Raw genomic sequence first — 13,566 nt, forward strand, 5'->3', positions numbered from 1 at the left:
GAACCACAAGACTTGGCTTCTTGTTCCATAGACTATTTGCTCTATTTAAGATTTGTTATGTAGTTTTGGCAATGGCTATCCGATTGTGCCGTTGCCAGCCTCGTCTGGCCCCCGTGCAAGTGTCACATAAAAAGCACCCACTACACTCACGGAGTGGTTGGCATTAGGAAGGGCATCCAGCTGTAGAAACACTGCTAGGTCAGACTGGGCCTGGCGCAGCCTTCTGGCTTCCCAGACCCCGGTTGAACCATCCAACCCATGCTAGCATGGAAAACGGACGATGATGATGACAGTCAAGGAAGTTTGTATCTAGTCCTGGAAGGGCCTTTCATGCCAGACAAGTCAAAGGATACAGGCCAAACTAATATGGACCACCTCATTCCAATGGTAACAATGGGCTTGCATTAAACCAACACCTCTACTTAGAAAAGAAAGCAAAGTTACAGAAGTGTTGATGAAAATTCAAAACCAACGAGACCTGGGAGAGAAAGAAACGTTTGATCATAAGAAAGATGGAAGAAAAAATACCCCTAAAAATAACTGGAGGCAGAGTTGAAACAACAGGGATCCCACCAGAGAGGAGTAGAAAAGATAGCCTAGAGTAAAGAACAATAGAGGAGTGTTGTTGATGACTTATGGTTCATATAGAACAAAGGGCTTCTTAAGAAGAAGACAAGCCAACAACTATTCTGTCTAGTGTCTCATTAATGACTAGCACTATGACCCGGCAACACTGGGTCATAGTGCTAGTGCATGCATATACAGCTGCGTGCGTGCGCACATACACGCGAGTACTGTCCAAGTCTCTGACCAATCACATACAGCTAGCTGGCATTCAATTAGCGTATCAAGTTTCGGGCATTTTGATTGGGTTTTGGAGAGATAATTCACAAAAAAGTCACTTCTATTGATTTTTTTAATGGCTTTGCAGGGTGACTGGGAAACTGTAAAGATGTGCACGACCACCCTTGGATGGTTTTAAATGACCATAGAAAGTGCGAGCCCTCTAACTGAAAAATTGTGGATTTATATAAAGGACATGCATGCAGACATTTTGGCGTTTATATATATAGAGATCAATGCTTTCAGTCAACTCTCTAAAACAGCAAAAGTAAATAAATCTGGTTTTGTCTTCTTCCCTATTTTATGTATGCAACCTCACTATACTATTTTCCAATGTAATCCAGAATTATTTTATTTATTTATGCGCCCTTTTCAAGCCTAGCCAGGCTCATGGACCTGGTTTCCCGGTTTCTATGGCGTATGTGTTCCCCCCAGCTTGACAGGACGCCAGTCCATCACAGTGTTACTCAAGAAACAGGAAGAGAGAGTGAGAGAAAGTTGTGGTGAAAGAGTACAACAGGGGTTGCCACCACCCCCTGCCGGAGCCTCATGGAGCTTTAGGTGTTTTCACTCAATAAACACACACAGCGCCCGGTCTGGGAATCGAAACCGCGATCCTCCGACCGCAAGTCCGCTGCCCAAACCACTGGGCCATTGCGCCTCCAATCCAGAATTATAAGAAACATAATTGAAGTCAGCAGTATTCAGTTTGGTATCCTTCCTGTTGAGCTACATAAAAGTGAAATTCTAGGGGGTTACACTGCCTTTCTAACATTGCCATTGTTAATCTTTAGTTATGCCAACTTACTGTTTAAGTGACGTATCTAAGAAATCCATGTGCAGTTTATGTAAGTCATCGAGGCTGAACACCTTTGTGTGAAAAGCCTTCTGAAAGTTGGTCCACGAAATATACAGCACCTGGTTCACGAAAAAGTTTTGAAGAGCCTTCACAAACTCCCGCATTATATAGCTACAAAAGAGAAATGAACATAATATTTTTTTTTATGAAAATGATTTAATCATAAATTGTCTTAGCATAATACAACACGATCGTTAAGTTACCAGGTCAGCTCTGATGAGATATTCCAGCCTTGACCATCCATTGTTTTTGTTTTTCAGATACAGTGTACCATCATGATGATTTAGTTCCATGTTCCATAACTAGCATGGGCTGAATGGCTTGACAGGGTCCAATGGGTTCAAGGACTGCATTGTGCTCCAATGTCTGCTTTGACAGACCAAACAGACTGGATAGAATAAATCAAGGCAATCTCTGCAACAAGTACGACTAAATGATAAGGATGTTATACAGCCCAGTTCTATGCATACTCAGAAATAGACATCAAAACATAGAGTAGATAAATATTAAAAGAATGTTATCTCTCAAAAGTTAATAGCAAATTTTGACTCATCTCAGACATTTAGACATTTAATACGATTTTATTCACCCATCAAAAATGATGATGGCCTGTATATGGCTGATGGAGAGTTTAAGGCAAAACCAAGTTCGTCTCACACAGTCTATCATTTACCATATTTGATGGCATTATACATTTTTCAAAAAAATATCTCAACAAAACTACCTCGAGTCCTATACACAAAGTTGGGTCCCCCATAAGCTGATTTTGCTTTAAAGAGCTAAAAACGTTTTTCTTGCATGAGCCCTACTGAAACTGGAGTGCATTTTTTACACTGAGTCTCTCTACAAAGCACATCTACCTGCAAGAACTAACTGCAAAATGGCTTCAGAGTTGTTGCCCAGTTTTAGAGAAAGGAAATAAAGGAGAGAAACCATGAAAATTATATACAAACCCAAATGTTTGGACCCTATGGAACTGTGTCTCCCTACTGAAGTGAGGTACATGGTTCACCATTGCTGCAAAAGACACAAAGACAATCGAGTGAGGACAAAAGAATTAATAAATTAACATTTCAATCATATTAGACAGGATTATTATAAAACAGACATCGGAGCACAAAGCCAAGGAAAGCTAAAATCATATGATGTGGCAGTCCCAGCAGTGATGGCTGAGGATTATCTTGTGCTAGTGATATAACCGTGAGTGCTTATAGGCACCACAACTCCGTATGAGAGGGTCTCTCATGGTAAACAACACAGTATTCTGTGACACAAGATCAACTTTTAAATAGGGATAAATATTATCTTTTGGTATTAATACTGCATCTGTTTCTATTAATTACTATAAGACACTGCTTGTGCCAGTGCCACGTAAAAAGCACCATTCAAGCATGATCGTTACCTGTAACTGCCTGACTGGCCCTTGTGCCGGATGCAGGTGACATGTAAAAAAACACGATTTTTTTTGTGGCCATTACCTGTAACTGCCTGACTGGCCCTTGTGCCGGATGCAGGTGACATGTAAAAAAACACGATTTTTTTTGTGGCCATTACCTGTAACTGCCTGACTGGCCCTTGTGCCGGTGGCATGTAAAAGCATCCACTACACTCTCGGAGTGGTTGGCGTTAGGAAGGGCATCCAGCTGTAGAAACTATGCCAGATCAAGACTGAAGCCTGGTGCAGCCATCTGGTTCGCCAGTCCTCAGTCAAATCATCCAAACCATGCTAGCGTGGAAAGCGGACGTTAAACAATGATGATGATGATGATGATGATGACTGCCGTGTGCCATGTTGTTTGTATGCAATGACATAAAAGGAGGATGAAGAAGAGGAGGAGGAGGAGGAGAAAAAGTCTACCAACACTTACCATCTCGTTTCAGTTGGCGCCAAATCTGTTCCAACAACCACATAGCATAGCGAAGTTGGAGCAGAAATAGATAGAGTTGCCGATATTTTCGGTGACACTCCTTGTTGATGATGATATTTAGGGGCCAATCAACCTACGAAGGGAACAGAACAGTCTATTGTTACTCAAGTAAGGTGATATTGTTTTACTACAACAGTGTTTTTTCATAAAGAATTATTATCTTCACCTGATCTGGAGGGGTTTGGGGTTTCTAGATAGGATACATAGTTAAGATATACACTCCCACTCAGTCATGGGGCCTTTTCATTTTTTTTTTTTATATTGTGTCTTGTAAGAATGGCAATAATTGGCTTATCTCTCAACTATCTTATTTGTTTACCCTAATCACTCTTTCCTCCCTACTTTCACCAGTTTCATTGTTCAAATCACTCTCATTGTCTGCGTAAGGGTAAATTTTTCGTCAGAAGAACAAACATCAATTATTTCCTCAACTATAAAGGGTCAAGGCCTTGCTTGTTTACCAGACAAAGAGCTGGGTTCATCACACATTTCATCACAAAAATCTGGGTTTTTTTTTCTTATTATTAAAACCAAAAGTAAACAAAAACTATGGGAGACACCATTAACAAGGAGTCATAAACACATTTGACTACAAAGTTGCAATGTGATCACTTGTCTATTTTTTAGTATTTTACCATCTTTTTTCTATGCGAGTTGTTCATTACTATTTAATGGGAATCTGGATCTTTTCAGTTTGAACGGCAGTTTTTTTCTAGTGGTGTCATAGGAAATTGTCACCCATAATTATGACCCTAGTATCGATCTATTGCATTTCAATCTGTTTTAGGGTTAGGGGGAAGGGTATATTTTTTTCTTCACAATTGTAAATAAACTCAATCTGTTTCTTAAATGAGAGACATATTCATATGGCACAATGTTTTTTTACCTCAATGAACGTCAGTGATTGGTTGAAATTGCAGAAATTGAAGGAAAAAAACAACAAATAACTCACAAACTATAGAATTTTCTCAATAAAGCCAAGAGAAAAAGATGTTTTATAAACACATTCTACCAGTATATGAAGTTTAAAATTTTTTAGTTTCCTAGAAATTTTGTTAAAAACTGCCATTCAAACCAAAAAGATCTGGGAATCTAATAGATATTACCTTTAGACTATTCCTGCTATACCAGGAACACAACATGATAGGGTTAACCTGATTTCCATGGCGTATAAATGAGTGACACTACAACATTCTACCCTGGGATGGGATGCTGGTCCATTGCAGGATTAACTTCCCCAGCTATTGCTGGAACTGATTTACAGCTGAGTGGACTGGGGCAACATGAAATGAAGTATTTTGCTCAAGAGTGCAACACAGTACTTGATCTGGAAATTGAACCTATGAACCTATGATCAAAAGAGCAACATTTTAACCACCAGGTTTCATGCACCTTCACAAGTAAACAATAGCTATGGGAGACACCATTAACAATGAATCATAAACACATTTGACTACAAAGCTGCAATGTGACCGCTTGTCTATTTTTTAGTATTTTACCATCTTTTTTCTATCTTGCTCAGAACATTGACCTCCTGGAATCTGTTCAGAGACGTGCAACCAAACGCATACCCTCCATCAGACACCTACCATATTCTGAGCGCCTTGTTTCCCTGGGCATGGATTCACTGAAGCTCCGGCGTCTGGCGACGGACTTGGTAAACACCCACAAAGTTATCAACCACCTCACCAACAACAACACTGAACACCTTTTTGATCTCCATGTGTCTAACACACGTGGACATGCCTACAAAGTCAGAAAACAGCACAGCTCCCATGACTTTCGGAAACATTTTTTCACGCTCAGAGTTGCTGAAGCATGGAATAAACTGCCTGCGTCAGTTGTTGACTGCCATGACACTGCATCCTTTAAGGCCCTCATGCTTTCCGAAATCCGCTGAAACTACACCTGATTATATATACACTTTAGATGAGTTGTAGTGCACCTGAGCACTGTACACAATTATTATTATTATATTATATTAATATAAATATTGTCAAAAGCCATACCAAAATTAGCAAAAATGGGAAAATAATGTTTCACACATTAATCGTCTCAATGCTTTGAATAATGCCTTGCAAAATTGATTTAGGGCACTGCCCATCATCATCATCATCCTTTAACGTCCGCTTTCCATGCTAACATGGGTTGGACGATTTGACTGAGGTCTGGTGAACCAGTCAAATCGTCCAACCCATGCTAGCATGGAAAGCGGACGTTAAATGATGATGATGATGATGGGCAATTCAAAGAATTATTACCCAAACCTGCTCTACCTGAAGAATCCTCATCCCAGCCTACTCTAAGCCAAACAAGGACTTTTACTGCAGACGAATTATTGAAGGACTTCTGATGAGGCGGATAACAAGCCCAAGGCTTTAGGGGTGGATCACACTTCCTCACATTTGTAAACGTTTGACACACATGTAAAAAACAGTTGAACATAATCACTGTCAGTTGTTATTTCGCATATAGCTTAACTAAAGCTATACTGGTCAATATTAACAAAAACAAATTAAACTTAGTCAACTATTATCACCTCCAAGACAATATAAAAACAGAAAGATTTCAGAATGAAGAATAATAAAATAGTTGAGCTTACCTTGTATGCAAGATTTAAACATTCCAATATTTTGGCATCTATAGGAGTAAAATAACAAAATTAAGAAAAAATTACTTTACACCCCATGGACAACATGAATTAATTTATAACAAGAGCACTCAGAGAGTGCAAACCTCCACCAAGCAACACCAATGTCCTCTCAACGATTAGCCAGAGATGATTTTTAAAATGAGAATATTTGAAATAAACTCGACTGCTCTCACAAGTGAGAATACTGAAAATGAACCTGACTGCTTTCAAAAATTAAGTAAAAAACAGGAAAAATACTCCAGAATCCTTGTCCAAAATCTAATCAGTTCGTGCCAGTCATGAGGCCAAACATCCCTGAAAGTTTCACCCAAATCCATTCCATGGTTCTTGAGATATCTTGTCCATGGAAAAACAAACAAACAAACACGACAGAAAACAATACCTCACCTCCACTAAGGTAGAGGTATTAATAATAATAATAATAATAATAATAATGATAATAATAATAATAAGAGCACTCAGAGAGTGAAAACTCTCCACCAAGGCAACACGAACGTCCTCTCAGCGATTAGCCAGAGATGATTTTTAAAATGAGAATATCTGAAATAAACAAACTGCTCTCATAAATGAGAATATTAAAAATGAACCTGACTGCTCTCAAAATTTACATAAATTCAGTAGAGGAAACGTACCGTCCTTCACAGTTGATGAAGAATCTTCGGTGATTTCAAAGCTGAGGTTTTTGATGTATTTATCTTCAGCAGAGATAGAACATTTAAAAGCCTGATTTATGATGCTGTTTAGAAAGATAGGGTTGAGGATCTCATTAGGATGTGGGTTCATGGAGAGCTGGAAAGACGAAAAAAAAAGGGAGCAAGAGATTATTTTACTAAAATATAAAGACAGGAAAAATACTAGGAAAATCATCATAATTATCATTCAACATCTACTTTTCTATGCTTGCATTGGTCAGATGGAATTTGTTGAAGTAGATTTTCTATGATTGGATGCCCTTCCTGTCACTAACCCTCGCCTGTTTCTGAGCAAGGTAATATTTCCCATAGTTAGGGTGGTGAACTAGCAGAATCGATTGCATGCCGAGCAAAATGCATAGTGGCATTTCGACTGTCTTTACACTTGGAGCTCAAATGCCACCAAGGCCGACTTTACTTTCCATCCTTTCGGGGTCAATAAAAAAAAAAGTATCAGTTGAATATTAGGTGTCAATGTGATCAACTTGCCCTCACCCCCGAAATTGCTGGCCTGGTGCCAAAATTTAAAGCCAACATTTCCCATGGTCATACATGGTTTTATATAATGGTGGTGCTCATTTACAACCATCACATGATGTCAAAGACAAGGACACACGGACACACATTTTTATGACTGACTTCTTTCAGTTTTCCTTTACCAAATCTACTCACAAGGCTATAGCAGAAGATACTAGCTCAAGTGGGACTGAACCTGAGATAATATGGCTGAAAGGATGAAAGGCAAAGTCAACCTCGGCGGAATTTGAACTCAGAATGTAGCAGCAGATGAAATACTGCTAAGCATTTCGCCCGACGTGCTAACATTTCTACCAGCTCGCCGCCATCTACCTACCCGTTCTGCTTATCCATTGGCCAAGATAAAAGTAATGAAATATCATGAGAAGACTTGTCAATCCAAGTGAAACTATTGTCGTGGCCAGTACCAGTGACACGAAAAAGGCACCTGTGCTGGTGACATCTAAAAGGCACCCATGCTGGTAACACATAAAAGGTATCTATGCCAGTGATACGTAGAAAGACACCTGTGACAGTGACACGTAAAAACACTTAGTACACTCTATGGAGTGGTCGGAATTAGGAAGGATATCCAGCCATAGAAACCAGGCCAAATCAGATTGGAACCTGGTATGGTTCTCTGGCTTACCATTTCCAATCAAAACTGCCAGCATGGAAAATGGACACTAAATAGTAATAATAATAATAATAGTGGTGGTGGTGGTGGAGGATGATGAGGATGATGATGAAGAGGAGGGTGGTGGTGATGATGATGATGATAATAATAATAATTGTAAAACAAAGAATTAAAAAGTCACCTTTTCGAAAAGTAAACTGGTAAGATTGAAAGCAAAGTCTCCTTCACCCATGATAAGATAGCGCCACATTGCTGAGAAGTGTTCCTCAATGGATAATTCGGTTAAAAAGTAGTCTAAGGCACATTTGTTCACAAGCTTGATTCTGCAAAATAGTGAATGTAATTATTTCATAATTTGTAAATTAAAATAATTATAATTATTTTAAGGGTATTGGATCGTTAGTGTTGAGTTGAGAGAAGAACCTCAGCGCACCTGCTGAGACGAAAATGGTCAGGCAGGGAGCATGTCCGATTTAGAAACAGCTGAGAGATAGGTGGGGTTGATCTCCCATACATACATGCAAGATTACATTTTATGATTTTCAAATTAAATTAAATGCAACAATTAATCACTGGTTGTTCCCTGTTAAAGAATCACAATAATGAAATGTTCATATGGTATCTACGTCTAAATATGAGAGAGAGGAAGAGAGAGGGAGAGAGGAAAAGAATGGGGAGAGAGAGAGAGAGTGAAGTATAGTAGGCGAGAAGAGAGTGTAGCAATTTGAAATTATAAGTTTAAATTGAATTCAGTTACAAAATAAAATAATTTCCATGAGTCTAAATGTGTTTGAAAACACACAAGGTAACATCATACCTTGCATGATGAAGTTTTAATTGGCTTTATTGGAAGTTTCCATTTCAAACCACTGATAGTATTTTATACTTTTACTTCATCCAGTCATTGGACTGTGACCATGCTGGGGCAATGTCTTCAAGGATTTTAGTCGACCATAGTGACTCCGACACTTATTCCAGTTTAGTACTTATTTTATCCATCTCATCATCATCATCGTTTAACGTCCATTTTCGATGCTGGCATGGATTGGATGGTTTGACTGCGGGACTGGCAAGCCAATAGGCTGCGCCAGGCTCCAACTTGATCAGGGAAGGTTTCTACAGCTGGATGCCCTTCCTAATGCCAACCACTCTGAGAATATAGTCGGTGCTTTTTACGTGCCACCGGCACAGGGGACAGTCAGGCAGCACTGGCCTTGACCACATTCGGATGATGCTTTTTATGTGCCACCAGTACAGGAGCCAGTCAGGTAAGGACTGGCATCGACCACGTTCGGATGGTGCTTTTTACGTGCCTTGTTAAAACATTAACCCTTTAGTATTTAAACCGGCCTTATCCGGCCAAAATAACTAATCTGTTTTATGTTCAAACTGACCAGATCCAGGCCCTCACACCTACCCTACAATGTTATTCTACATTAAGTAATTACACCATCAAGATCTTGAAGATATGAGATAATGCATGATTAATTCAAATCAATGGGAATCAACAGGCATTATGTTTGATTGAATAATCTGAACACTAAAGGGTTAAGGTAGGATATATAGACACACACACACACACACACACACAACTAGACTTCTGCTGATTTTCTGCATTCTAAATCCCACTCAAAAGCTACAGCAAAAGACACCTGCCAAGGTACTACAGATAAAGTATAGTATCAAATGATTATGTAGCAAAATTCTTAATCAGAGCAGCCATACCTGTGCCCACAGGTGCAAAAGGAAGGTGAAAACAGATAGAGACATTGATAGCAGAATTGTTGTATGTTTGCAAGAATCACCTTGAGGATATGGACCCAGGTAATAATCACCAACAAGACTAAGGGTGGCAGTGATGAGCAGTTTCAGACCCTGAAACCTGCTCACTACCTGCACACCTTGATAAGTTTTTACTTCAAGTGAGGAGCAAATAAAGCAAATGAGTGAGGTGGGGTGGGGGGAGTCTTTCAGGGAGTCTGTAGCTATTCATTTACTCATTTAACAATTGTATACTTACTGATCCATCAAAGGATTCTGGATGGACTGTTGAATAAGAACTGATAAAGGAGATTGGTGATACGCTTCTAAATCTTCAACAGATGCGTTTGAGCTGATACCTGATCTACCTGATGCTATCTGGTTCAAATTACCACCAATGTTCAGCAAGTGGCCACTTTCTGAAAGGAAATATAAAAAGTAAATGATGTCTGTTATATATTATCAGTCCAATTAATGGTAATTACTAAAGTGGTAATTGGCTAAATTTCATGATCGTCGTTCGACCGTGGTCGAGACAATGGAATTTACTATGTTACGCCAGACTTCACGATCCATCATAGCATTATGGAGGTCCTGTTGCTGGATGCCTGTATCCCTGGAGATTACATCAGGGTAGGAGAGTGTGCGCCCTCTGGTATCGTGAGTAGATGGCTTCCAGAGGAGAAGAGTAGAAATTGCCTCGTTTTCAGCTCTACAACAATGTCCAGCAAACTGGACTCTCCTACCTTTCCCAAGAGATGATACAGGTGGTAGTTTCCCATATATTTGCATTTTGGTTGGATGACGCTTCCACGAGAGATTTTGAGCTCTCATCATCATCATCATCATTAACGTCCGTTTTCCATGCTGGCATGGGTTGGACGGTTTCACAGGAGCTGGCAAGTTAGAGAGCTGCACCATGCTACAATTGTCTGTTTTTGCATGGCTTCTATCACTGGTTGCCATTCCTAACGCCAACCACTATACAGAGTGTGCTGGGTACTTTTTATGTGGCTTATATATATATATATATATATATATATATATAAACACGGTTGCCTGATAACACTGCACCCAGTCCACACTGTAAATTGGTTATTGACAGCAATATTAAAAAGGAAAAAAAAAAATAAAAACCCTACAAGGAGGAAGGAACAGAGGAGACAGGACCCCATAAATAATGAAAATTGGTCTTTATTGCAAAGTGGCAAAGGATCACGACAAGACCTGTCCAAATGATGCCAGCAAGGGAGACAAATGCAAAATTATATATATATGTGTGTATTCATTCTAGCTTAAATATATGTATTCAATATGTGTGTGTATGAGTGTGTATACTACCATACTTATTCTATACGTGTACAGAAGAGAAAAAAAAATTGATAAAAAAAAAAAAATCCATACTCTCTCATCTTTATTACATTTCCTGCTGGTTATGTTTATATTTACACATCAGACTCAGGCTATACCAAGGTCAAGCTTTGCAATAAGCAAAGAACAGACAAAAATACACCACCAAGGTCCAAGATTACAGAGAAATTGTAGCTTCTTTTATTTATTAATTCTAGAGAGGCTAAATTTACTGGTCAGTGGTAGCCTAAATTTATAAAGCTATTATGACAGATATATCAGAATCTAAGTTATAAAGATTATAAACAGGTTATAAATCTCAGGATCCAGAGTTAAAAGATTAATGAGAGAAAAATGTAATTTACATTCTTGATATATTATAAATCACAAAATCCAATAATATGTAAAGTAACCGAAAAGAGAATCATAAGGATTTTAGATTTGTCATTAATGTGCCACAAATTTAAGAACCAAACAAAAATTTATCAAGCTGAGTCAAAAGGACCTGAAATGTGTTATAAATTGAACATTGCAGTTTTAAAAAATATGACAATCTTCGATGAGAGTTCAGAGTTAGCGAAGTAACCACACGGCTAAGCCCATGGCAGGACGGCCTGCTGTGCTTGAGGAGACAAGTAAATCAACATCAAAAAATCAAATGGAAATTGTAGTTGCGATACCTGTGCTGGTGGCACGTAAAAAGCACCATCCGTACGTGGCCGATGCCAGCCCCGCCTTGACTGGCTTCCATGCTGGTGGCACGTAAAAAGCACCAACCGATCGTGGCCGTTGCCAGCCTCCCCTGGCACGTAAAAAGCACCCACTACACTCACAGAGTGGTTGGCGTTAGGAAGGGCATCCAGCTGTAGAAACACTGCCAGATCAGATTGGAGCCTGGTGCAGCCTCCTGGCTTCCAAGACACCGGTCGAACCATCCAACCTATGCTAGCATGGAAAACGGATGTTAAACGATGATGATGACGACAATAAAAGAGGAATGGTAATTCTCTAAGTTATATCAATCATAATTCTAGAGTCCAGGAGGAAATATTTCAAATATATCGTTATTTTACTTGTCTCAGTAATTAGACTATGGCCATGCTGGGAAACACCTTGAAGAATTTTGGTTGAACGAAATGACTCCAGTACTTATCCTTTTAAACCTGGTATTCTATTGCTCTCATCTGCTGAACCTCTAAGTTACAGGAACATAAACACACCAACTCCGGTTGTCAAGCAGTGATAGGGAAAAACACACACACATACAATGGTCCCAATTATACCACTGCCAACCAAAAACTAACATAACTTCTACTATCACAATAACACTTTTTTGCGATCAGGAACAGAATTATTTTCCTAAATGGAATAGATATAACTAGCACTATGACCCAACAACGCTGGGTCATAATGCTAGTGCATGCATATACAGCTGCGTGCATGTGCACATATATGCGAGTACTGTCCAAACCTCCGACCAATCACATACAGCTAGCTGGCATTCAATTGGCGTATCAAGTTTCGGGCATTTTGATTGGGTTTTGGATAGAAAATTCACAAAAAGTCATTTCTATAGATTTTTTAATGGCTTTGCGGGGTGACTAGAGAAATGTAAAGATGTGCACAACCACCCTTGGACAGTTTTGAATGACCATAGAAAATGCGAGCCCTCTAACTGAAAAATTGTGGATTTGTAAAGAACACACACGCAGACATTTTGCCGTTTATATATAGAGAGATAAGTAGAATTTTGTTTTAGTAATATTTTGGTTCCTTTTTGGTAACTGTAGGCTATAGATTGATTGAACACATCTTTATAGTCAGTACCCCAGTACCTTACCTAGACAACCATTGTACCATACAAACAGTTACCAAAGCTAATCTATGTAATGACTTGTAATTCAGTCACAAAGTCTTAAGAAATGACATAAAAAAAAAAGACTTACCAAAGTTAAAAGAACAGTTATAAGGTTCCGTGAAAGATTCCTTCCAAGACTTGAACATGGCTTCAAACCCTTCAGCTGGACCTACAAAAACGGAAATATTAAAATGACAGGAGGAGGCAAATTATAACAGTATGAGTATGTATATGTGTGTATATGTATGTGTGTATATATGTTTATGGCAAATGCATGCACATTATGTATATACAAGGTGTATTCCAGAAGTTTTGAGGCTTTTCCAGGAGAGACATTTATTAATTTCAAAGAAATACTGTTGTGGAAGGAACCTGACCACCCCCATGTGACCGAAAGTGGACTGACACATTTAAATAAAACAAAGAAACTGTATGAACTGTGGGCAGTTGACAGTCAATAGTTGACAGT

The 13,566-nt window shown here is 39.0% G+C and overlaps 1 protein-coding gene across 1 annotated transcript in view; it reads right to left on the reverse strand.

Moving 5' to 3' along the window:
- The window catches only part of LOC115221347 (gamma-tubulin complex component 6-like), a 70,506-nt gene that overhangs the window by 3,412 nt on the left and 53,528 nt on the right, over positions 1–13,566 (reverse strand). Inside the window, 8 exon segments of the mRNA XM_029791522.2 lie at positions 1,652–1,813; positions 2,656–2,719; positions 3,571–3,703; positions 6,233–6,270; positions 6,916–7,072; positions 8,310–8,451; positions 10,149–10,308; positions 13,186–13,266. Of these exon segments, the coding sequence (XP_029647382.1) occupies positions 1,652–1,813; positions 2,656–2,719; positions 3,571–3,703; positions 6,233–6,270; positions 6,916–7,072; positions 8,310–8,451; positions 10,149–10,308; positions 13,186–13,266 (937 nt within the window).

The sequence above is a fragment of the Octopus sinensis genome, linkage group LG18 (genome assembly GCF_006345805.1).
Source record: "Octopus sinensis linkage group LG18, ASM634580v1, whole genome shotgun sequence".
NCBI classification, from domain to species: Eukaryota; Metazoa; Mollusca; class Cephalopoda; order Octopoda; family Octopodidae; genus Octopus; species Octopus sinensis.